The 26,679-nt window shown below is 44.5% G+C and overlaps 1 protein-coding gene and 1 non-coding gene across 10 annotated transcripts; one reads left to right on the top strand and one right to left on the bottom strand.

Annotated features, from left to right (window-relative positions):
- Window positions 1-3,202: 3,202 nt before the first annotated feature.
- Window positions 3,203-25,160, top strand: ZNF235 (zinc finger protein 235). Of its 9 annotated transcripts, XM_061139508.1 has the most exons (6): window positions 3,239-3,334; window positions 3,640-3,978; window positions 10,093-10,159; window positions 14,041-14,167; window positions 15,013-15,108; window positions 22,283-25,160. In XM_061139508.1, exons 3-6 carry the CDS (start codon window positions 10,145-10,147, stop codon window positions 24,241-24,243), a joined length of 2,199 nt encoding a protein of 732 aa, XP_060995491.1. In that variant the 5' UTR covers window positions 3,239-3,334; window positions 3,640-3,978; window positions 10,093-10,144; the 3' UTR covers window positions 24,244-25,160. The 9 variants fall into 9 exon arrangements, with proteins under 9 accessions (XP_060995490.1, XP_060995491.1, XP_060995498.1 ...); XM_061139507.1 differs by having other exon boundaries at window positions 3,203-3,978; XM_061139510.1 differs by lacking the exons at window positions 3,239-3,334; window positions 3,640-3,978 and adding an exon at window positions 5,378-7,387.
- Window positions 13,128-13,234, bottom strand: LOC133055269 (U6 spliceosomal RNA). The gene has a single exon (XR_009692569.1). It is a non-coding gene; the product is annotated as a U6 spliceosomal RNA (small nuclear RNA).
- Window positions 25,161-26,679: the final 1,519 nt, after the last annotated feature.

The raw sequence follows: 26,679 nt of genomic DNA, 5'->3' as shown, positions 1-26,679 counted from the left end.
TAAGTGCAACATGAACATGAACATGAACGTGAATGCTCAGTTGTGTCTGACTCTTTGCAACCCCTTGGACTACACAGTCCATGGAATTCTCCAGGCCAGAATACTGGAGTGGGTAGCCTTTCCCTTCTCCAGGTGATCTTCCCAACCCAGGAATCAATCCCAGGTCTCCCACTTTGCAGGCAGATTCTTTACCAGCTGAGCCACAAAGGGAGCCCATGGTCCTGCTCAATATCGCAGCAGGAGTTGTTGCAGAAATTGACAAGCTATTTAAAACATCTTTGCAAAAAGCAAAGAAACAAGAATAGCCTTAAAAATATAAAAAATGAAGAACAATGTTTGAAGACTCATAATATCTGATCTCAAGACTTACCATAAAGTTACAGTAACTATAAAGTTACTGTAAATTGAGACAGTGTGTAAAACAATAAACATATAGAGCAGTAGGATGTTAAATAGAGTCCAAACATAGACCCACATATGTGGTCAATTGATATTTTTAAAAGTATGCCCAGGCAATTCAATGAGAGAAATAGTATTTCACTGAAATGTGCAGGAATAATTAAACACAAATGTGCAAAAGAGTGAATCTCAACCTATACACCACACCGTATAAAAAGTTTACTCAAAATGGATCTTCATTCAAACTTTTAATCCTAAATAATAAAAAGTTTTTGAAAAAACTGGACAGTTTTTTTCATCACCTGTCAGCTTGAATAGGGAAGTTTTTATTATGATCCATACAAGAAAATTTGATAAGTTGGGCTTCATCAAAATTTTAAACCTCAGCTTTTCAAAAGACATTTGTAAAAATACAAAGAGAAGCTACAGACTGGGAGAAAATATTTGTGAAACATAACATTAAAAAAGAACTTGTGTTCAACACCAAGAAAATAACCCATTAAAAAAAGTATATAAGCAAAAGTTTTGAACAGACACTTAGCCAAAGAACATATATGACTAAATTAAGGATATGATATTAGAATCAACATCACTATCATCAAGGAAATTCAAATTAAAACCCCAATGAGATGGAACTATACACTTACTAGAATGAAATATTTTTCTAGTGAAAAAAAAAGTGGACAATACAAAGATGCAGGAAGGTCATGAGACTTATGGAAAAATCATGCATTGAATGGACATGTTTTGATATTGATTAAAAAAACAAGTGTAAGACACTTGAAAGAATTTGGAACTTCAAATAAGGATAGAGTAAATTAATATTAAAGAGACTATTAATTTTGTTCAGTGTGATACTGGTATTACATGAGTATGTGCGTGAGTGCATGGTCACTTGTGTCCCATTCTTTGCAACTCCATGGACTGTAGCCCTCCAGGCTCCTCTGTCCATTTCCCAGGCAAGAATACTAGAGCAGGTTGCCATTTCCTGTTCCAGGGGCTGTTCCAGACCCAGGGATTGAACCTGTGTCTCCAGCTTCTCCTGCAGGCAGATTATTTACCACTGCGCCACCTAGATTGTGGTTATGCAAATAAATGTCCTTATGTTTTTGAGAAATATATGAAAATATTTAAGGGAGAAGTGACAAGATATCATGGATTTGTACTTAGTTTAATTATAATAAAAGGAAAAAAGTTAGCTGAAGCATGTGGGGAAGCATGTTGATAATGTTTTATTTGTAAGATGCGTTTATGCACATTTAACTTTTTTCTCCAGTGTGTGTTTTTTTTTTAAGTTGTCACTATAGATTATTTCATTCTTATGCCATTGAAAAGTAGACAGGACAGCCTTTTTGGACTTTGTGGGATTTTTCAGTTTTGGAGGTAATCAGTTTTGTTGTTGTATAGTTTTTCTAGACTTGAGCATCATGGCCTCTCTGATTTCAACTGGCTTGTGGAATAATAAGACATATCGTTAATTTGTTGGATTTACTGTGCCAAGAGCAGGTTAGTAGTAGGTGATGTGATATCTCAAGATAAAGAAGAAATATTCTCAAAATTTTATATAGGATTTACCCTTTTAAATATTGCAGTGTTTACTCCAGTTCCCTGCCAGTGTAGCTTTCATTCACTTTTAAAGTGAGAAATTAAGACTAAGGAAATGCTGGAAGTTTTAAATACTTCTGCATTATGACCTGATGAACATTTGCCTTTTTGTGATTTCTTAGTACTTCTGGTGGTTGGATGGCATCACCGACTCGATGGACATGTTTTGAGCAAGCTTAGGGAGTTGGTGATGGACAGGGAAGCCTGGCGTGCTGCAGTCCATGGGGTCATAAAGAGTCAGCGTGACAGCAACTGAACTGAACTGAATACTTCTGAGTCAACAGTCTACACCAGCTGACACTGGTAGGAGTTTCAGATGCATCCAGGTACACAAGGAACAAAGAAGGCAATCCAGTCGAGGTAAGACTGAGATCTTGTGTTCCTTAAATTTTCCAGTGCAGTTCAGGCCAATCCTCTTTCAAGACCTCCATTTTTAACTCACACATTGCTCCCATTCTTTAACGATTTTTATTTTCTTTCCATACTTCAAGCTTCACTTTTCTCTCCTATACAAGGTATTTTCTTGACAATAGCTTATTAGTATAGTTACATGAAAAAAGAGGGGGTAGTGATAAAAGGGAAAACTGGGCTCAGTCAGCGGCACAGAATTCATCCAAATTGAACCCACTTATTCATAACACCCAAGGGCTTCATGACAGTAAGCACTACCTTGCAGTCACTCTAGAATCTGGAGAAAGAAACTTCTGGCCAGGCAAGCTGTCAAGGGTGCTCAGTCCACTAGAGCTCTTTCTTTTTGTGTGTGTGTGCCATTTGGGCTCCAGAACCATGTCTATCGAATATTTTCCCCTCTAGGACTCTGGAAAATTTAATCCAGATACTTAAGGTAGTGTTCCACTTTTCCGTCCTAGAAGACTGGGCTGTAGTCTTCGTTGCCCTAGGCCACTGTAGAAAGTGTTGCCCAGGCTCCCCACTTAGCCACAAGTACTTGGCAGGACCATGGACAGCGGTCTCCCGCGGCATTCTGGGAAGCACCTCTCTGGTGTTGAGAATACTCTCAGGCACTTCCGCCCAGAGGGCCCGGGCAGAGAATGTTGTCTCCTCCCGCATTCTGGGAAGTGTAGTCCTGGAACTCCGTGGTGTCCCAGGCACTTCCGTTCCCAAAGGGCCATGATGGGGTATTCTGGGAAACATTGATCTAGGGCACCAGGTAGTTGCAGGCACTTCCGGCCCAGGCGGACGAGGTTGTGACTAACTCTTCCTTTGTAGTGATTGTCAGTTTCGCTTCCGGCAACTTTTCCGAACTTAGAGTTGCTTTGCAAGCAGCAGCAACCGGGTTGTGGGCTTAAGGAGGAAAGAGGATGTTTGAGGTGTAAGGACGACATTTTTAGTTCAATTAGACGGAGTCGGCTAGAGTTTGGGGAGATATCCTCACCCGGAGTTGGGCGCGGGGCCCGGGTTGCAGTCCCTTCCATGCTCACTTCCCCCAGCTCACCTCTCCCATCTGTCAGCCATTTTCTAGCAGTGTAATATTGGGCAAATTTTATAATCTCTCTATGCCTCTGTTTGCACATCTGTAAAATGGATTAACAGCAGTTCTTTCCTAATAGCGTTGGAAGCCCCTCTGTGGTTCATTTGGGCCATGGTGATACTTCACAAACTCCTTTCCTTCCCCAGCCCTGACTTACTAAGGACTTGCGCCGACGTGAAGGGAGTGGCCACTTCGGTGCAATACTTTGGCCTCTTGAATCGAAGAACTGACTCATTTGAAAAGACCCTGATTCTGGGAAAGATTGAAGGCAGGAGGAGAAGGGGACGACAGAGGATGAGATGGTTGGATGGCATCACCAACTCGATGGACATGAGTTTAAGCAAGCTGTGCGAGTTGGTGATGGACAGGGAAGCCTGGTGTGCTGCAGTCCATGGAGTTGTAAAGAGTCGGACTCGACTGAACGACTGAACTGAACTGAACTGGAGGGAGTGACTGACCCCTCGGCTCCTGGCCCAGGGCCCCATGTGAGTAGGACTTGGCATTCTTCTCCTGTAAAGATACTCGCACTATTTATTTGGTTGTGAGGGATGCCAGTAGTTACAGCTTAGTTGTTAAGTTCCAGTCTAAGGGCTTTATACAAATTACATTTAGGGTGACCCGATAAAAAGTGTTTTTTTACTGTTTAGGAATAGTAATACTTTTTAAAAGTTACTTTAAAACTTTTATTAATCTATTTTTAAAATAAACTAATAACAGAACTAGCTTTTATGAGAAAACTGTATTTCCAAAAACAAATTTAACAAGAAGAGTAGCAATGTTTTACATTTTTGCAATTCTCTTTATTTTTTATGAGAAAAATAGGTGGATTTTCATATCTTCTGTTACCTGTGGTGATATATTATTTTGGTTGAACTAATGACAAAAACCCAGCCCCACAGTTATAATTAAGAAAGAAAAGATTAATAGACTTTACAGGTAATGTTCACCTTTGATACTGCACCCAAGTTCCGTATGTGATGGTTTCTTAAGGTTATTGCAGTGTACAACCTGAAACCATCTCAGAGTACCTTCTTACTCTATTCCATTAAAATTCTTCGGTTTGTCCTGTACTTTTTTGAGTCTTTTATCTATTCGTGGTTTTGTGAAATTGCGCATCCCTCGTTTGGAAAATACTAAATGACTGAATTTTGTAGATCTTTCAAATACATTGATTTCACAATACCTTTAAAAATCACATTTGTCAATACCATCATCCATCTCATCAGAAAAGTTCTATCTTTAAAGACCTGAAGTCTTTAAGCACTGGGAACCTGTCAAGCTCTTAGTGATAGAAATTTTCCAAAATTTTGATACTTTTTTTTTCTTTTTCTTTTGGACACAATGCATGGCCTGTGGATTACCAGGGATTGAACCATGCACCCTACAGTGGAAGTGTGGTGTCTTACCCACTGGACCATACTTGGTATAAGGTTTTAAGAAACCTTATAGTTTCTTAAAAGCGTTTGTTTTGTCATTGGCAACAGATGCTGACAGTAACTTTCTTTGAGATGACAGTGCTCACTTCCAAAAGTTCTGCCAAATACCCAGATGTAACCAACTGTAGTTTCTCAGTTGTTATTTTAAGAAAAGGGTGTTGTCCATAAACAAGTGCCTAATTTACCCAAGTTACCAGGTAAAATGAATAACTTTTACTGTTTCATCAAGTACATTCTTAAGCAAAACTATCACTGTTTTTTTCTGTGAGTGAATGGCAATTAAGAATACAATAACTGGGAATTCCCTGGTGGTCTACTAGGTGGGACTCCTTGCTTTCACTGCTGAGCTTGGGTTCAATCCCTGGTTGGGGAACTAACATCCTGCAAGCCATGCCCCACAGTTTTTTAAAAAAAGAATACAGTAACTGCTTACATACTTGGTACCACTGTTTTATGACCAAGGGGCCAGCAACTTTAACCAACATTCTTATCTATCCATTCTGAATGTAATAATTGCATCTACCAGCCCCAAACTCCCAGTCCATCCCCCTCCCACTGCCCACCCTCAGCCCAGCAACCACAAATCTGTCCTATGAGTCTGTTTGTGTTTTGTAGATAGGTTCATATGTGCCATAGTTTAGATTCCACACATAAGTGATATCATATGGTATTTGTCTTTCTCTTTCTGACTTACTTAGCATGATAATCTCTAATTGCATCCATGTTGTTGCATAAGGCATTATTTTTTATGGCTGAGTAGTATTCCATTGTATGTATAGATGTACTACATCATCTTTATCCATTCATCTGTTGATAGGCATTTGTTTCTATGTTTTGGCTGTTGTGAATAGTGCTGCTGTGAACATAGGGGTGTATGTATCTTTTTTAATTATAGTTTTGTCAGGGTATATGTTCAGGAGTGGAGTTGCTGGATCATATGGTAAGTCGACTTTTTTTCCGAGGAACCTCCATACTGTTTTTCATAGTGCCTGCACCAACTTATATTCCCACCAAAAGTGTGGGAGGGTTCCCTTTTCTCCATACCCTCTCCAGCATTTGTTATTTGTAGATGTTTTAATGATGGCGATTCTGACCAGCACAAGGTGGTAACTTGTCATGGTTTTGATTTGCATTTCTCTAATAATTAGTGATGTTGAGCATATTTTTCACGTGCCTATTGCCATCTGTATTTCTTTTCTGGAGAAATATCTCTTTACGTCTGCCCATTTTTCAATTGGTTGTTTTCTGTTATCAAGTTGTAGACATATAATTATTGATAATACTTTCATGATCTAAGACACGTTTCTTTAGAAACAAACCAGCACTAAATGTGTGGTTCCTATATGTATCACATGGTGACTTTAATCATAGTGATGATAATTATTAGCAGCTATGAAGCACTTATTTTAGGCAGAGACTCTAATGCTTTGCACATATCAGCTTGCGTAATCCTCATATGACCCATCCGTTACAGGTGAGGGAATAGAGGCACAGAGAGGTTCCTTGAACAGTGGCTCGTAATGAGGGTCACACAGCCAGGAAATGGCAGAGCCAGGGGTAAGTCTCAGCAGCCTGGTTGCATTGCCGGGCTTTTGGCCAGCACATTCGGCTTTCATTAGGATGTGAAGAAGACACACGTGCTGACAAAGCAAGAGACTTTATTGGGAAGGGATGCCCAGGTGGAGAGCAGGCAGCTAAGGGAACCCAGGAGGACTGCTCTGCCATGTGGCTCTGTCTCGGGTTTTATAGTAACTGGGTTAGTTTCTAGGTTGTCTCTGGCCAATCATTCCAACTCAGGCTCCTTCCTGGTGGTGCTCACATCGCTCAGCCAAGATGGATTCCAACCAGAAGGATTCGGGGAGGTTGGTAGGACACGTGGACTGGAGTCTCCTCTCTCCTTTTGACCTTTCTCGAAGTCTTGTGATTGGTGGCAGCTTGTGAGTTCTGCACTCCTTACCAGGACCTCCTGGTCCTGGTAACTGGTGCAAGTGGTTACTCTGATGCCTGGCCAGGGTGGGTGGTTCAGTCAGTGGTTCCCCTAACAATACCAACCCCCAGCCGGTTGGTGACCCCTACCTTCCCTCATACAATTTACTGTTTACATTAACATAACTAGTAAGTTTTATTGGCATGCCTTTATTATTCCAAAAGATTCCTGCCCAAGTAAACGGCTTGAGTTTTAGAGAAACTTCCACAAGCACCCATCAACTCTCCATCTCATTTAAAGAGAGCATCAACAATTTCAGCTGTAGTTTCCTCACCTTACAAAAATCGTTGCTGCTCTCACAAGTCCTGGACTACAGCGTCAGAACCGTCAAGCAATCCCATTCCTCTTCTGCATTGAAAAACCCGCCTTAAATCGAACTTCCAATTATCAGTAAATTCCAACCTTGTCTTCCGGGCTCTGTGCATACTGTCAAGGTGCTGAAGCTCTGTGGAGGTGTTCTCCCTTACCGCGGTAAGCAATAAACTACGTTTTCGTCTCATTAACAAATTTTGTTGCTGATATTTGGGGAGCCAGAACTCGAAGCAAATGAGAAATCCAGTGTTCCATAAGTTCTGTGTTAGGCAGCCGAGCCTAGGTTACTTTTATAGTTCCCATTTCTTAGTCTACCTTTTGTCTTCCTAAAAAAAAAAAAAAAAAAAAGTTTTTTTATTTTCGTAGCGCAAGCCTCGCTTTTCTCTTATAAGGCCGCATTTTTTAAAAAATTTGCATTTACAGTTACTCAAAAATCTACCTGCTTGCATTATTTTCTTATGAGTTTTAAGAACTGAATGAATAAAACAGAAAGGAATTTGACAGGTGCAGCACCTGCGACTTTAAATGCGAACCCTCTCTACAGTCACAACCCAAGACAGCTGGTGGGAAGCAGGGGCGAACTTCATTCTAGGAAATGTAGTCCAGGAGTTGCGTGAAATCTGAGGCGCTTCGTGGGGATTCTGGGAAGTGTAGTCCGGGAACTGTGTGTAGCCCAAGGCACTTCCGCTTTGGGAAGGCCAGGTTGGGGCCGAGATTGCTGCCCGGGAGGTGAGTTAACCCAGCGTCCCTGCAATCCTTGCCGGCCTCTGCGTGGAGCCAGCAGAGACCCGGCCTTCGCTTCTGGGGTAGGGAATCCTCGGCGATCGGCGGGGAGCAGGAGGGGGCCGCGGCGCTCCCCTGGAGTCGCGAATTGGGGGCGGGCTCGCGTCCTGCGTCGAGTTTGAGGGTCTCCCGCGCTCGCTGCTACCCCAGCCCTCCTCGAGGAACCAGAGGCCAGCTGGTTCTTGGGCAATTTATTGAGCGGCTTGTTTAATCTCTCAGCCTGTTTGCTGGGGTTAGTTCCTTCGCAGTGGTGGTCTTTTGAGGATTGAGATTATATTTGAAAAGATGAGAAACAGTGCTGAGTACGGTAAGATGTTGGATGTTACCATAAAGTCCACTAAACACTCAGGCGTCCTGTTGTTTGCGAAGTTCCTGCCAGCCGGGATGGGGGTCGGAGCTCCAGCTGCAGCCCCGCTGTCCTTTCCCTGGTCACTGACCGTGGGTTTGGTCCTGGATTCCTGAACTCTTTCTGGACACTTGTTTAGGAAGGAAAGTTGTTTTCAGCTAGATTCAGGGGAAAGTCCTCTGGTTTATCCCAGACAGAGAAATTATAACAACAGCGGAGTCTGGCTGATCGTTTCTCAAAAGCCGGTGAAGAGATCAGGTTGGTGGAAAGGAAAGTTTGCTCAATTTTGGATGCTGACAAGGAGGGGAACACGTGTCCAAAGACTGAGCACCCTCACCGCCAGTCAGTGGGCAAGATCTTTTATAGACAAGAGGGAGGAGGGGACGACCTGCAGTAACAGCACAGTCAGCTGTGACAGTCGTCTTGAAATTGGTCATCAGTGGTCTGACTAGCATCATCTTAGTTGTTTTAGGTACAGCTAATCTTCAGTTCCAGGGTTGGTTGGTTCCTATTTCTTTGAGGCCAGTCCTTGGAATGGCAGCCTATGTCAAGGCTACAGTCTGGTCATCCTGTAGTTAACTTCTTCCACCTGGTGGAGGTTTCGGTAGCTAGAAGACAGCGCCCAGGATAGGGCTCAGAATATTATCTGTAGCTGCTGAGAAGGAACTAAAGGTCCCTGACTGTGCTTAATGACCAAACTATTATCATTTGGTCTCCTTGGACTGTTTTCCCGTTTTTTCTGCATGTTCTCACTTCTCTGATTAAACTTATTCTTTGGCTAAAGTTTTTCCACAGACAAAAGGCAGGCTGAGACTATGTGGGGGAGGGACCACAGGGTCTTGCTTCATTTCTAAATGATCCTGCTCACAGCTTTGCATAGTGCCCGCAGCCTAGCCAGGCCTTAATTTTAAAAAATGCCTAGTATTGTGTAACAACCCTGTGTCATTAATTTAAATGCAACATGATTTCTTAGTCTTAGGTTTCATTAGTCATTGTTTACCTTCACGCATATTCTAGAAGAAACTTAGTTGAGTGACTCCAGCTTAACAACACATGCAAGTAGTTAAGCTTATTAAGGAGGAAAATTCCTTGACCATTTAACCTTCATTAACAACAGCACAAACCACCTGTGAGATCACTTGTCCGAATTAGATTTTTTTCTGAAAGTGAGTGAAACTCAAGAGCCATCATCTCTGAAGTCTGTGTTTCCTAAGAACCATCTTCTGTGAAGTGGATTCACAAAGGAAGTTTTGTGTCTTAAGGGGACCTCCTTGTCGGAAGCTTCAGGAAACAGGGAGTTAGGGCACTGTTATGCCCATTTATTTACAAGTAGACTGGATTGAGGTACAGAGAGATTAACAACCTGCTCAAGGTTTCTGCGACTAGTAAGTAGAAAACAAGTAGAAATGCTGGAATTGGACCCCAGGCATTTTGGCCCCATTCAATTGTTGGTACTGCCTGTCTGCATCTCATTTCCTCTCAGAGCCAGCCTCAGGAATACCCTGGGAGCTTATAAGAAACACTTAGGGTAGGGCTGCTTCCGGGTTGTTCGTGAACTCAGGCAGCTGGCCGAGGGGGCCCAGGGGAACTGGAATCCAGCTCTCTTCTCACGGGGTTATGTTGTCACTGCGATTGCCGAGAGAAAGGGGACCCTCTTCCTGATCACATTTAGTCCCACATGCACCAGCCATCCCGGCAGCTGTGATCTCACCGTGGCTTTCTTTCCCTCCCCCAGTTTTGCCTTCCCAGAACTTGGCCTTTCCCCAGAAGGAAGAGGGAGAAAAAAAATGACCAAATTCCAGGTAAGTCAGACTTGCTTTTCTGTTTCTTAAAATGACATCTCATTTCACAAAGACTGGACATGTTTCTCTCTTGCTCAGGAGAGGTAAGAGGGAACCAAAGTCACCTGAGGAACTGTGTGACGGGCCCTTGCTTTTTATTTCCAAATAATGGTGTGGAAAAAAAAAATTTTTTTTTTTTTTAATTTATTTGGCTGTATCAGGGCTTAGTTGCGTCATGTGGGATATTTTGTAGCAGGACACAGACTCTAGTTGTGGCTCCCAGGCTTCAGTACTTGTGACCCGTGGGCTCAGCTGCACCACGACAGGTGGGATCTTAGGTCCCCCACCAGGGATCAAACTGGAGTCCCTTGCATTGCAGGGTAGACTCTTGACCACTGGACCACTAGGGACGTCCCCCAAATTAATATTTTTAAAAAATAAAAAACACCTCCCACATTATAAACATGTTTACAAATCAGTTTTCATCTTCCCACATTCCTTTTCATTTGTATTTACATGTGTAGATTTGTGATGATAGTTTCAGTACCATTTTGGATTTTTAAAATTTAATTGTCTAGCACCTACAACTTAAATGGTCACATCACTTTCCATAGTTTACCTAATATTTTCCCCTACTGTCTATATTAATGTGGTCTATGAATTTTACTGGGCTTCCCTGGTGGCTCAGTGATAAAGAACCCACATGTAAGGCAGGAGACTTGGGTTCAATTCTTGGACTGGGAAGATCCCCTGGAGAAGGAAATGGCAACCCACCCCAGTATTCTTGCCTGGAGAATCCCATGGACAGAGGAGCCTGGCGGGCAACAGTCCAGGGGGTTGCAAAGGGCTGGACACGACTTTAGCAACTAAACAACGATGAATTTTACCATTTCAGAATGTTTGCAGTGACAGTTTTCCTACATATAACCTTTCTTCCCTAACAGGAGTTCTGAGTGCTCTGCCATTTTCTTTCTAAAATTTTCAGAGCTCATTTTTCTCATGGGGAGCCTCAAGTTTTGTGGCTAAAATGTCTAAAATATGGTTGGGTATAACAGAATCCAACTGATACTGAACTCAGAGAAAACAGTTCTGTTTTCAAACAAAAAGAACTAGAGGTTTTTTTTTTTTTCCTTTGAGTAATTTATTTTTTTGGCTGTGCTGAGTCTTAGCTGGAACATGTGGGATCTAATTCCCTGACCAGGGATCAAACCGCGACCCCCTGCATTGGGAGCATGGAGGCAGCCACTGAACCACCAGGGAAGTTCCAAGAAGGACTAGATTCTGTAACTCTAAATTACACGTGTATGTATTATAGTTAAGTGTCTGTTTTATTCATTGCTGTGTGAGTATGTTTTAGAGCTACACACGAGGTTGGGAAGTCTAGTAGCAGCAGGGACTTAACCAGGCATTTACTCTATGGAGCAACTGTAAGGATATGTGTATGTGCTCAGTCGTGTCCGACTCTTTGCGACCCCATGGACAGTAGCCCCCCAGGCTCCTCTGTCCATGGAATTTTCCAGGCAAGAATATCGGAGTGGGTTGCCATTTCCTTCTCCAGGGGATCTTCCTGACCCAGGGATTGAACCCTGAGTCTCCTGCATTGACAGGCGGGTTCTTTACCATAGATGCCCTGTATAAAGATACAGCCGCATTTTAACAAACAGATTTGTGAGCTTTCAGTTTCCTATTAAAATCCACTCAGTCCCCAGCTGACACTAGAGTTTCCGTTGCCTGGGCTAGGTCTTTTCAGGAGTTGGATGAGGGTAAATGGAGAGAGCCAGGAGAAGAGACTGCTGCATTCTGGTCCCTGAGGCCAAGTCGTGCAGACGCCTGGCAGGGCCTGTGGCTGGAGGACTCCAAAAATAACACTCCCCTCACGTCGTGCCTTTTCTTAGCACCTGTCTCTTCTTTGCCAGATGTGTCGACTAGTTGTTTAACACATCAGTGCTCAGGACTCCAATCAGAACAAATGCCGAGATGAGCAAAGCCTTTAGATTAATGGTCTTATTTATTTATTTATGGCTCTGCTGGGTCTTTTTTGTTGCTGCCTGAGGGTGGTGAACGGACTTCTCATTGCTGTGGCTTCTCTTGTTGTGCAGCACGGCCTCTGGAGCTCGGGCTAAGTAGTTAGGGTGCAAGGAATCTTCCTGGACCAGGAATTGAAACTGGGTCCCCTGTATTGGCAGACAGATTCTTTTTTTTTTTTTCCTTTTTTCTTAAGTATTTTATTTTGTGCTGTGCTTAACTGCTCAGTCATGTCTGACTCTCTGCAGCCCTGTGGTACTTTACTTTATTTATTGGCCTTTGCTGTGCTGGGTCTTTGGTGTGTTCGGGCTTTCTCTAGTTGAGGAGAGCGAGGGCTACTCTCTGGTTTTGGTGCATGGGCTTCTCACTGCTGTGACATCTCTTGTTGCAGCGCAGGGGCTCTAGGCACGTGGGCTTAGGAGGTGTGGTGCACGGGCTTAGTTGCCCAGAAGCATGTGGGATCCTCTTGGACCAGGGATGGAACTCCTGTCCCCCACCTTGGCAGGTGGATTTTTTTTTTTTTCTTTTTAACTGAAGGATAATTGCTTTAGAGTATTGCACTTGGCAGGTGATTCTTAACCACTGGACCACCAGGGAAGTCCCCAGAGGTACATATTTTTTGATAGTATGGTTGCCGCTTCTTGGAACTTAACCTGAGGAAATATAACCAGACAAGTTGCCTGAGATCTATATGAAAATATGTATGTTTGTTTGTTTTTGCAGCATCATTAATAGGTTTAAATTCTTAAATTTTTGTATCATTTGGAATGAGTAAATATGTATTTTTCACTTATGTGAATACCAGGCAGACACAAATAATGATAATAGGAATAGTGGTGGCTGACATTTGTTGAGTTTTTAATGACATGTGTCAGATACTATCCTAAATCTTTTGCATATTCTCTTTTAATCCCTTCAAGTACCCTATGGTGAGTTCCCTTTTTTTTTCTTCTTTTTTTTTTTTTTAAATATGGAACGCTTCACGAATTTGCGTGTCATCCTTGCGCAGGGGCCATGCTAATCTTCTCTGTATCGTTCCAATTCCAGTATATGTGCTGCCGAAGCGAGCACCCCCCCTTTTTTTTTAAGTAATTATTTATCTATTTGGCAGCACTGGGTCTTAGATGCAGCATGTGGGATCTTAGATGCAGCATGTGGGATTGAACCTGGGCCCCCTCTATTAGGAGTTCTGACTTAGCCACTGGACCACCGGGGAAGTCCCTGATGATATGCTTTTGTGCAGATGAGGAGATTGAGGGATTGAGACGTTAGGTGACTTGTCCAAGATCGTAAAGCTAGAAGTAGAGCCACAGAGTGTGAACTGAAGCGCTCAGTCTCCAAAACCTGTGTTTTCCACCTTAGCACCGAATGCTGCCCGGACAGATACGGCGCGTCCCTGAGACAGAGTGAACTACATACCTGCCTCCACTCGGGTACTGAAGGCTGGTTAGATGGGCAGGCATTGACAAAATTGTGGTACTGCCCACTGAGAGAAGGAGATGGACTGTTACATACTGTTGGGAGCCAATGAACTCAACATTTCTTACAAAATGTGGCACTTTCAAATTGTAAAATGCATGTATACCATGACTGAAGGACAACAATTCTAGAGACGCGACTATACGAAGGGCGCCGTGTTGCGTGCACGGAAGGTTTTAGAATTTTTCCTTTTCGTTCCTTCCTCCACCATCCCCCTAACACCCCCACGTCTCTGGTGTGACTGTGGAAGGGGAAGAGGAGACCGTCTCCTAAAAGGAGGTTCAGGTCACTTAGAATCTGGAAGAGCTTCCCACATGTCTCCTCCACCGTCTCCGTGCTGCCCTTCCCTCAAAGGCAGTTTGTCGGAGGACTGAGGCTACATGTGTTTGGTGTTGTAGGAGGCATTGACCTTCAAGGATGTGGCTGTGACTTTCACCGAGGAGGAGCTGGGGCTGCTGGACTTGGCCCAGAGGAAGCTGTACCGAGACGTAATGCTGGAGAACTTCCGGAACCTGCTGTCTGTGGGTGAGGATGGCGCCCTGTGACTTGGCATCACCCCCGTAGGGTTCCCTGCATCAGCACGGCTGACTTTTGGGGCCAGGTGATCTGTCGTGGAGACTCTCCTGAGCATTTTAGGATGTTTGGTAGCGTCCCTGGCCCTCTGGCTGCTACTTCAAGACTTTGGGACTCCTCAGAGACCAGTTTTCCAGTCCCTTTGGAAAACACAGAGACAAAATGTTCCTAGTCTTTGCTCCAAGGTAAACATTAGTTTTTTGTAAATGAATTGTGTGAACAGTCGAGCTTGACTGCACCTGGCTCCTTATTTCATATTATAGCTTGCTTTTTTTAAATCCCAAATTTAACCCTCTCTTTGAGACTTCCCCAAGTGGTCCAGTGGTTAAGAATTCGCCTTCCAATGCAGGGGGTGCAGGTTTGATCCCTGGTTGGGGAGCTAAGATCCTACATGCCTTGTGGCCAAAAAAAAAAAAAAAAAAAAACGATACAAAACCCTTTCATATTATCTTTTGTAAACTTGTGTGTCCTGAGCCATTGGGGCATCATGAAATTAGTAAATTGCATTGGCATTCTTACAATAATTTAAAATAAAGTAGCAACATCAGAGCCTCTCAGCAAGAATGGTGCAGGTTGTAGCAGTAACTGCAGTGCTTGCAGTAAGGAGTGTGGGAGTCTAAAAAGGATGTGATGACCACGGTGAGACACAGGTCATTCTAGCTTTTATTTCAGTAGTTTATGTGGGATAGTCACTAATGAGATTATGTGTATTTCTTACAGTGGGTCTGATGAAAAATGTTCATCATGGGATTGGAACTAGAATTGTTCAGAACTTTTTTCCTCCTTTTTTTCCTCAGGGCACCAGTCCTCCAAGCCAGACATGATATCCCAGTTGGAGAGAGAGGAGAAGCTCTGGACGACAGAGATCCAGCCCCAGAGAGGAGGGCGTTCCGGTGAGAACTTCGCGGCCGGGCCCATTGCCCGGTGTCTGTCTGGAGCATCTGTGTCTTCTCCACGCAGCAGCCAGTGGGGCCCTTTGAAAAGCTCGGTCACCTCACAGTCCAGCGCTTCAGCCCCCCCCGAGCCCCCCACTCCACTCGGAATAAAGTCCGATGTGCTTAAGGGCCCGTTCACCCAGCCTTACCGCCCTGCATTTCCCTCCTGTCACAACCCCCTCCCATGTCCTCTGTTCTCGCATCCGAGGTTTATGTTTCTACACGAGGACCGTTTCCTCTCTTTCCTCTGGCCGGAAGGCTGCTGGCCTGCAAACCTCCGACCCCTCATCCTCTGCTCAGAAGCTGTCTCACCCACAGCCTTCCCTTGCCCCTCCTTTTACTTTTAATTCATGTTTTTTGGCTGCACTGTGCAGCATGTGGGGGTCTTAGTTTCCTGACCAGGGATGGAACCCGAGCTCCCTGCAGTGGAAACAGAGTCTTAACCGCTGGACCACCAAGGGGATCCTGAGATTCTATATGAGTTTTAGGATGAGTTTTCCTATTTCTGTGTTGGGATGTTTGACAAGGATTGGTTGACTCTGTAGATCCCTCTGGGGAGCATTGGCAAAGCAATATTAAATCCCCATCTGTGGACCAGTGTTCTGGAGCTTTCAGTGTACAAGCCTTTCACCTCCTTGGTTCATTCCTAAGTATTTTACTCTTTTTGATACTATTATAAATGGAATTTTTCCCTTTGTTTTCAAATTGTTCATTGAGTATAGAAATGCAGTTAATTTGGGTTTTTTTTAATTGCAGTATAGTTAAGTTACAGTGTTGTATTTTGTGTTGTAAATGAAGTGATTCAGATATACATACATACACATTCTTTTTTACATAATTCTTTTCCATTATGGTTTATCAGAGTGTATTAAATACAGTTCCCTGTGCTATATAGTAGGACTTTGTTTATCCATTCTGTATATAAAAGCTTTACCTACTAACCCAACTCCCAGTTCATCCCTCCGTCCCCACCATGTCCCTTCACAGCCACCAGTCTGTGTCCATGTTGCTGTTTCATAGATACGTGCATTTGTGTCAGATTCCAGTTTTCACATAGAAATGACATCATAAGGTATTTGTCTTTCTCTTACTTCCCTTAATAATCTCTAGTTGCATCCATGTTGCTGCAAGTGGCATTCATTCTTTTTATGGCTGAGTAGTATTCTATTATATATACATGTGGTGTGATGTACACACCACATCTTTATCTGCTCATCTGTCGATGGCTATTCAGGTTGTTTCCATGTCTTGACTATTCTGACTAGTGCTGCTGTGAATATAGGGGTGTGTGTATCTTTTTAAATTATCATTTTGGCTGAATATATGCCCAGGAGTGGGATTGCTGGAGCATATGGTAATTCCAGTTTTAGTTTTCTAAGAAACCTCCATACTGTTTTCTACAATGGCTAGAAATGCAACCTAATCTTTGTGTGTTAACCTTATACCCTGCTACTTTGCTGAATTCATTTATTGGTTTTAGCTGTTTTTTCTGTGTGGAATCCATATTCCCAGCCAGGCAGGCAGTCATCTGACCCTCTCTGCCCCTCTCTCCAGCACTTAAACAATCACATGGCCTCAGTGACATTTTCTACATTTCAAATGTGACATTTATAGAAGTCACAGATTTTGCAGCTGGGTCGACATGGAGGCTCTGTGTAGGAACAGAGAAGAAATTACAGAAATGAACCTTCTGCCATTCTGAGTAAGTTTAATTTGTGTAATTTGGTAATTTTATCATTAGTATTACAAGAAGCACCTTGTGAATTCCCTGGTGGTCCAGTAGTTAGGACTGTGTGCTTTCACTGCCAAGGGCCTGGGTTCATCCCCCTGTTCTGGGAACTAAGATCCCACAAACCTCGCAGTGCTACGAGAAAAAAAAAAAGCACCTTATGCATTCAATCCTTGGGCATAGTCCTGACCACCTGGGTGGTTATCTGTTTTTCATGGGGTGAAACTTATGCCTTAGAAAATGTCACATAGCTCGTCAGTGGGTGAGTCAGGGCTTTTTAAAGCCTGTTTGCTCTAAGTAGAAACACTGACGTAAAACTTGTTAGCATTTCCGTGGACCCCTAAGCTGCCCGTTTGCCATCTTCTGGCAAGTGCAGCATCTACTGCAGAAGTGGGAGAATCTCAACGTATAATACAGAAAATTAGTTCATTCTAAAATTGTGAATGTGATTAAGATAATCATATACAAAAGCACCAACCTGAGGGTATACGTGATAAAAATGAGTTCCGTTTTAACACCTATCATCTTTTTTTTAACCCCACCAGAGAATTTCTATTATGTCTGTTTGATTTCTTTCATCAGTGTCTTACAGTTTTCAGAGTACAGATCTTTTTCCTCGTTAAGTTTTTTATTCCTAGATACTTTATTCTTTTTGATGCAGTGGTAAATGGGATTTTCCCCTTAATTTCTCTTTCTGATCTTTTGTTGTTAGTGTGGTAGGAATGCAGGAGATTTCTGTTGTGTTAATTTTGTCTCCTGCAACTTGACCAAATTCATTGACGAATTCTAATAGTTTTCTGGTAGCGTCTTTAGGATTTTCTGTGTAGAGCATGAAGTCATCTTAAGTCAGGTGGCCTCCCTAGTGATCTTCTGTACCTGCGTTTTCAGCTTCTCCGGAAGTGTTAACCCAGGTGCAGAAGGTGATGCTGGTCACAGCGCAGACCCCACCTCGCTCAGTGGAAGGTGACCAAGGGCCATCCTGTTGGGCAGGCTTCCCAGGTGGCTCAGTGGCAAAGAATCTCCCTGCTAAGCAGGAGATGTGGGCTCAATTCTTGGGTCGGGAAGATCCCCTGGAAGAAGAAATGGCAACCCACTCCAATATTCTTGCCTGGGAAACCCCATGGACAAAGAGTCAGACAAGATTAAGCAGCTAAACAACAACAATCCTATTAGCAACAGCCTTGACCTGAAGATCCATATATTTCTCTGGGCAGTTAGTGTCGTAGCAACGGAATCTGCAGTCTCTGCAAGAGTTAAGGTTTCTGATCACAGCCTTACTTATAATCGACTCTTAATCGGGGAAGTAGGGCCCGGCCAACGGAAGCGGATCCTGAATCAGGAAAAGCCTCCCGGTAGGCCCTTTCTTTACTTCCCTGGCGGCTCAGACAGTAAAGCGTATGCCTACAACATGGGAGACCCAGGTTCAATCCCTGGGTCAGGAAGATCTGGAGAAGGGAATGGCAACCCACTCCAGTATTCTTGCCCCACCCTCCCAAAAAAAGGGGCTCAAAGAAATATATGACTCCTGGTGGCTCAGATGGTAAAGCATCTGTCTACAATGCGGGAGACCTGGGTTTGATCCCTGGGCCGGGAAGATTCCCTGGAGAAGGAAATGGCAACCCACTCCAGTACTCTTACCTAGAAAATCCCATGGACGGAGGAGCCTGGTGCAGGCTACTATCCATGGGGCTGCAAAGAGTCGGACACGACTGAGCGACTTCAAGTCCAGAATGGCAGTCCAGGCCCTTTCTAGAGCAGGTAGGGGGCATGGTTATGTAACTGATTGGCATCACCCAGCTGTGCGCCACCATTGAGGCATCCACAGGCCTGAGGATGATGCTGAAAGCCCTCTTCTCTTCACCCCAGAGAAGAGAAGCCTTGTCAGGGCACAGACTACCTCTGTGAAGACGGCACTGTTAGTGGATTCTGTTTGTTATCATTCAAACCAGGGGTCTGTTAACTTTTAAGGTTAGGAGAAAATCTATTCTGAATTTCAGACATTACCCCCTTAGCTGTGGCCTGAGAGGTGCAAGTGAGGGTATAATCTCCCCAGGTCAACGCCGGAGTAAAGAACGGGATTCACGCTTAGTTAAAGCCTGGGTCCGGTGTCCTGGGCCGAGGCAGTTGTCTACCCTGGTGTCAGCTGCCTCCCGCCCAGGTCACTGTGGTTGGGAGATCCCCAGCATACCTTCTAGTTTCCCCGAAGCGTCAGTGGACAAGTGCACTTGGTGAGGTCCTTTCTGAAGGGGCTTGAGGGCTGCTTTCCTTCTTTCTGACTCCAGATCAGGAGGTAGGAGAAAATTGGAAGCATTAATTTGAATCAGAGCTAGATATTTGAGGAAACTAGAAAAATTCAGGATCCAGGCCAGTTTACAGATATATGAAAAAAGCTCCAAGACAATTAGCAGGAGTAGAATCTAATAGCTACAAAGGTAAAACCTTTTTTTTTCCCCTCTATAATTATTCCCCTGCCTTTTCTTTAACTAGAGATGATTGCAGTAAAGCTCATTTGTTTGTGTTAAACTTGGCCCAACTGTTTATGTAAGTACAGCAGGAAAGGTGACTGATCACATTAAATCTCTTCTAAGATTGCTTTCCTGGAAGCTTGAAAGCCAGGTACTGGCTCAGTTGCTCCAAGCAGTTCCCTGAAGCTGTGTGGGCACATCCGAGTCTACACCTGTCTCTCAAATACGACATTCCAGTCAAGCCTGGGTAAACGGTGGTGTTTCGATTTGTGTCCTGTCACAAGAACAGATTCTTACTCAATTTATGTGAACAGATATAGTGTCAGGAAAATAAGAATAGTCACTGAGACTTCCTGAATTCTGGAAGGATCAGTTAAGGTTAAAAAATAGATGTCTCGGGGCTAGATGTCCAGTGGCTAAGCCTCTGTGCTGTCTATGCAGGGGGCTGGAATTTAATCCCTGATCAGCGAACTAGATGCCACATGCTGCAAGTAAAAGCTCACATGCCACAAAGAAGACCTGGTACAACCAAAGAAATAAGTAAACTTTTTTTTTTTTTTAAAGTAGATGTCTCATCTGTGCTAACAAAAGTATATTGTACCATATTGTTGTAAGTCATAGGTAACCTAAGAGAAGAAAAGGTCTCTCTAAATCTGGCCAAACAAAAAACATCAGAGCATCTTCCTCAGTCTCCGTTGCCCCGTAATTAACACTTAATTCTACTTGGATCTGTTTTTTCCATTAATTCTTTCAACCTTGCCTGATGATTGAGGTCAACAGGGCAGTGATCCTTCCAAGAAGTTCGTAGTGTTTTCATGTGATTTGCCCGGTTGATGTGGGTACCTCGATCATTAGAGACTGGAAGATGCACCCCAAGCAGGAAACACATTCTTTAACAGTTTCTTTGCCACCATGAGGGCGCTTGTGGCCGGGAAAGCCTTTACCACCTGGAAGACATCCCACCTGGTGACCCACAGTGAGCGGCCCTTGAATGAATCCCTGCTGCCGAGTGTTCAGATGATCCACAAAGAGCAGGTCTGAGGCCTCTAGGGACAAAGATGGTTTTACTTTTTCTTTTAAATTTTTTAAATTGAGGTAAATAACATTAATTTCAGGTGTACAACATATGGAATCAACATCTGTATACATGACAAAATGATCACCGTGAGTCTAGTTAACATCCATCACCACATATACTTAGAATTTTTTTTTCTTGTGATGAAAACTTTCAAGGTCTCCTGTCTTAAGGTCTCCTCTCAGTGACTTTCAAATATGCAGTACAATATTATAACTATAGTCACCAGGCTGTACAGAGTCTTGACCTAAAGGTTTTTCCTAAACACGCTGTGGTGGGTGAAGGAATGCAAACACCAACAATGGGATTTTCCAGGGAGCTGGAGAGAGCCGAGTGGCCAGCTTGGGTTTCCTGGAGCCCTGACTATCCCTTGAATTGTTTGAGCATCTCAGTCTGACTCAGGAGCCGGCTGTTGCCAGGTGACAAGGACATCTGGCATTGAGGGGTCACTGTCTACAAAAGCAGAGTGGACTTTGTCCACACGCCACAGTGTACATTTGCTGCTGCTTCCACGTGAAAGTCAGCGAGGGCACTTCCCTAAGATGGGTTCAGTCCTTTCAGTCTGAGCCTCAGTTTTGATGACAGACAACATTTATAACATTTCATGCCAGGACACGTAACACAAATTCAGGAACACTTTCAACACATACCAGCAGTCCCCAGAAATGGTGAGAAAGACCGTGAACTCAGAATGGTTCTCCTGACGCCATGCCTGTGTTTCTTATTGTCCCAGAACACCCTCGGAAGTTCTGCTTGGGGATCTTGTTGCTGCTACTGATCTGATACGAGACAGAATTCAATGGAGTAAATGTGAAAATCTAAGTGGACTTATTCATCAATTCATGAAGCATCCTGGGCTTGTTATGAATAATAAGACAGCCATTTCACCCTTAGGGCTCTGAAGCCATTTCAGGAACAGGGGCCAAAATATTAGAACAAAGTAAAAAACCAAATATTAGAACAAAAGACACTCCCATTGCTCTTTCCCCTTCGGAGCCATGAGCCAGGAACCATGGAAGATGATACATTATAAATCACAATTCACCTTTATAGCATGTAGTATATAGGAATTGTATGTCTTCTTTTTCAGAAGTGTTTTTTTTTTTGATGTTATATGATAGTTAATTCCATTTTCTGGTTATTTGCTTCTATTGTATTACATCTGAATAGATTTTTGTACAATTTTTGTACAATCCTGTAGCCAGCAACTTTCCCATATTCACCTATTCTGAATGCATTTTTGTACATTCCTAAAGATTTTTATGCCGATTCATAACTTTTGCAAATATATTCTTTTCCTTTCCTTCCCAATCTGTATGCCTCTTGTTTCCTTCTGACTGAATGCAGGTAGAGATTTTAGGGGAGTCTGCTTCCACATAATATACCTGTTTCACTAACTATATTAACAGTCACTTGTTGGGGGTGGGGTGCTCATCTATTTTGTTCATCTTTGTCCTCTTCTCATTCTTTTGGGTAAATCACATGTGTTGGTGTCACACTTCCTTGTCTGTCTTGGCTTCTAGCGGCTGTTTTTCAGTCCAGACCCTCCATCTCACCCATGTCTGCATCCACCAAGGATATGGGCACACCTCACTCTCAACTGATCCCAAATAGCCCATTTTTTTAATTTAATTTTTTTCTACTCCCCTGCCATACCTTTTTAAATTTGGCTTTTTCTTCATTGGATGTTCTCTCAGTTTCTGTAGACCTTTGTTTTTCAGAACTCTGATGAAGGCATTTCCCCCAGTGTCTAGTTGCTTACTGAATATTCCAAAGGCGGGATCAAGGGCTTGGAGCTGCCTGGTCCACCATGTTGGTGATGTCATGCTCTCCTTCCTTAATGCCTTATTCTTTCCCTTTCAGGAGGCAGAAAACATGAGATGGGAACTGTTCAAGACACAGGAGTGAGGTGCCTTTCACTGGGAGAGCTTTCCTGCTGGCAGATCAGACACGTTGTGAGCAAATCAACAAAAAGCCAAAACTCTGTGATAAATACTCAAGAGAAGAGTTCCCAGTCCCCCAAACAACATAATTCCCCTGCAGGAGTATCTGCCCAGGCTTCCATGGAAGGCAGCTGTTTTGTGACTCTTATAGAAGGTCATTCTGATATTATTGAAAATCAAGAATTTCCAGCTGGGAGAGCTCCCAATTCCTGGAGTAAACTCTGTCTGAGCGGGACACAGAATTACCAGAGGGGTTGTCAACTGATTCCCATGAAGAACAAGATCTGTATGTTTGCTCCATGTGTTGACTTTTTCGCGTGTATCTCCCCTCACCACGACGACCACACAGTGCCCCAAAGAGAGAAGGCTCAGGGCACCAGAGAGTGTGGTAAAGACCTCAAGGCATCACCGCTAGCCCATCGAAGCATCCTTGAGGCTGGACCGAAAGCCTACCCGTGTAACGAGGGTGAGAGAGGACTCGGTGACCGCGCCAGCCTGGAGCTTCATCAGCGGCTACACGTGGGCGGGAAGTCTCCGACCCACAGGACGCCCAAGAAGGACCCGGGTCACGGCTCAGCGTGCCCCACTCCACCGGGCGCCCTCCCGGGGTCGAAGCGCTACTGGTGCCGCGAGTGCGGGAAGGGCTTCAGCCAGAGCTCCAACCTGCAGACCCACCAGCGAGTCCACACCGGGGAGAAGCCCTACTCGTGCCACGAGTGCGGGAAGAGCTTCAACCAGACCTCGCACCTGTACGCCCACCTGCCCATTCACACCGGGGAGAAGCCCTACCGCTGCGAGAGCTGCGGCAAGGGCTTCAGCCGCAGCACCGACCTCAACATCCACTGCAGGGTCCACACCGGCGAGAAGCCCTACAAGTGCGAGGCGTGCGGCAAGGGCTTCACGCAGAGGTCCCACCTGCAGGCCCACGAGAGGATCCACACGGGCGAGAAGCCCTACAGGTGCGCGGACTGCGGGAAGCGCTTCAGCTGCAGCTCCAACCTTCACACGCACCAGCGGGTGCACACGGAGGAGAAGCCCTACAAGTGCGAGGAGTGCGGCAAGCGCTTCAGCCTGAGCTTCAACCTGCACAGCCACCGGCGCGTGCACACGGGCGAGAAGCCCTACAAGTGCCAGGAGTGCGGCAAGGGCTTCAGCTCCGCCTCCAGCTTCCAGAGCCACCAGCGCGTGCACACGGGCGAGAAGCCCTTCCGCTGCGGCGAGTGCGGGAAGGGCTTCAGCCAGAGCTCCTACTTCCAGGCCCACCAGCGCGTGCACACCGGGGAGAAGCCCTACAAGTGCGAGGTGTGCGGCAAGCGCTTCAACTGGAGCCTGAACCTCCACAACCACCAGCGCGTGCACACGGGCGAGAAGCCCTACAAGTGCGAGGAGTGCGGCAAGGGCTTCAGCCAGGCCTCCAACCTCCAGGCGCACCAGAGCGTCCACACCGGCGAGAAGCCATTCAAGTGCGCCGCCTGTCAGAAGCGGTTCAGCCAGGCCTCGCACCTGCAGGCGCATCAGAGAGTCCACACCGGGGAGAAACCCTTCAAGTGCGGTACCTGCGGCAAGGCCTTCAGCCAGAGGTCGAACCTGCAAGTCCACCAGATCATCCACACGGGCGAGAAGCCCTTCAAGTGCGAGGAGTGCGGGAAGGAGTTCAGCTGGAGCGCGGGGCTCAGCGCCCACCAGCGGGTGCACACGGGAGAGAAACCGTACACGTGCCAGCAGTGTGGGAAGGGCTTCAGCCAGGCCTCGCACTTCCACACGCACCAGAGGGTCCACACGGGGGAGAGGCCCTACATATGTGACGTATGTTGTAAGGGCTTCAGCCAGAGGTCGCATCTTGTCTACCACCAGAGGGTCCACGCTGGAGGGAATCTATAGGGGTGGGGGGTGTGGAACTGGCCTCAGCGAGAACTCACCTCTTCACCTCTGTTGGAAAAGTCCTGTCCTGGGGATCGTGGGAGGTTCCTGTGGGCCTTGGAAGCTCTGGGGCATCTTCCTGGGAAAGAAGTTGTAGAAAAGGCAATGTTTGCAAGTTTCAGCTGGGAGGTGACCTCATTGTAGAGAATGTATTCTATAAATATGGTCAGTGATTACTCCAGAGCCCTGAATACCCTCTAAAGATGTGACAGGAGAAGAACCATTGCTCTTTTCCCAGGAGAGAAGGCTTATACATGAAGGTTATGGGCAGGGCTTGAACTAACAAAAGTATAGTGCAGACAGTCATTGTCAGCTGAAGGTGCCCTCCACACAGAGCGGAGTGGTGACTGTTGGTCACCACTGTGTCTCTGCCGTGTAGAACTGTGTTTGGCTTCTAATAGGTCCCCGGCGATTACTGAACCAAGTAGAGAAAAACCCTCTAATTAGGACGAATATTTGAAAATTTTGGTCCAAAATAATTCCCTCCCCTATATTTGTAACAACATACTCAAGAGGAATCCTGCAAGTCGCCTTAATCAGATTGATTTCAGGAAACATTCATTGACACACAGAATCACGTTAATACTGCCACCCACAACAGTACCGATTTGGACGAGGCTTGTGAATGGCCACCAGCCTCTGTCCAGCTTCAGTCGTATGTATAGAATTACCCATTGTGTGCAGTGTAATATTTAGTATCATTAGCTTGTATTTTATACACCAAAAGAGACTTTTTACTAGTCTAATAACATATTACAATTTATATGATTGGAAATTTTGTACCCTAACTTGTTACGGTAGGGTTTTACTGTAACTGAAAGTGTTAAAAGCAGTTACTAGTGACAAAAAGTTTCTTAGTAAACTTGAATTGTTAATAATTGGTTTCTTTGCATTGTTTCCATTCAGGTCCTGGTCACAGTGTCTTTTCTACGCATGATCCTTTATAACCACACTTCTTTAGGCAGTGGGTTTGGCAGAAACCAAGGATATTGTTTGTCACATTCCACCCAGTTGTCCCCTCCCTAAAAATGGGGTGGGGTAGACACGAACGCTTTTGGATTTTGAGATTTCATGTACACAGCATTCTGTGTTCAAGGATTGGACGTCTTAGTAAAAGGGAACATTCACTGGCTAATAGATATCAAAATACTCTGCCCTGGCAAATCCTAGCAGTGGGGGTCTTGCTTACACAAAGGAAGATTGTCTCACTCGTTCCAGGGGCTTCCCTGGTGGCTCAGTGGTCGAGAATCCACCTGCCAACACAGGAGATGCGGGTTCAGTCCCTGAGTCAGGAAGATCCCCTGGAGGAGGAAATGGCAACCCACTCCAGTATTCTTGCCTGGGAAATCCCATGGACAGAGGAGATGGGGTCACAGATTTGGATGCAACTGAGCATGCAAGGAAAATTGTACATAAAGATGCTTATACTGATTTTAAAAAGGGGGGGGGGCAAAATACATAAATATATTCTAATAATAAACAGCCATGGAAAATATGTTACAGGTTGTGATGACAGGAAAAGAAATGTTCATGAGAAAAGTAGGTGAGAGTCTTCCTGGTGTACTCCAGGTCGTTACAGGATGCATACACCTAATGATGTGGTGCACATGGAGGTGTGCCTAATCGTGTGATCATGTGCACAGAGGTGTGCCTAATCATGTGGTCAGGTGCACGGGGATGACAGGTGGAGATACTGATTAATATGCTACCTGGTTTACTCCAGCAGAGGTTGGGATAGATTTTCTTTACCTGTTTGAAAAATTATTTTATAGTAACCATTACCCATTTTACCAAAGCAGTAAAACTGGGACAGCAAAATTACTGAATGAAAATCCCTTACAGCTGAATCTTAACTGCTTTATCTCATGGCATGTAAACCTGTGTCACGGATGTACAAAGAAGGGTGTTCACCATTCACATCACTGGTAACAGCACACGCTGCATTCATCTGTGGCTTATCCATTCGGTGGAATATGATATGGCATCCAATGGGAAAAGGTAGATTCACAGTTACTGACATTAGTAGGTATGCAGAATATCCTGAGGAAAGTGGCCACAGAGACAGAATTTTGTATGGAATAAGTTTCACATAATGCCCTCCCTTTAAAGGTAACTAGGTCATATACATATCATACATATATGTCATAATATAGATATATCAGATACCTAAGGGCATTATTGTACATTTGTAATTTTTTGAAATGTTTTTAGAGTATTTTAGTTCATTCTAAACACTCAGAAGAAAAATAGAAATCTCAAATATACTTTTTGAGTAATGTGACTACAAGCAAACCTATTTACCTAATAGCTGAACTGAGAACCCAGGCAGCCTTGGCCTGTCTTTACAAATCTGTGTGGCCTCCAGCATGACCACATCACAGTAACTGAACAGTACAA

This window comes from Dama dama, chromosome 4, assembly GCF_033118175.1.
Source record: "Dama dama isolate Ldn47 chromosome 4, ASM3311817v1, whole genome shotgun sequence".
Taxonomy (NCBI): domain Eukaryota; kingdom Metazoa; phylum Chordata; class Mammalia; order Artiodactyla; family Cervidae; genus Dama; species Dama dama.
The sequence above is the reverse complement of the archived record's forward strand: the minus strand, read 5'-3'. Positions and strand labels throughout refer to the sequence as shown.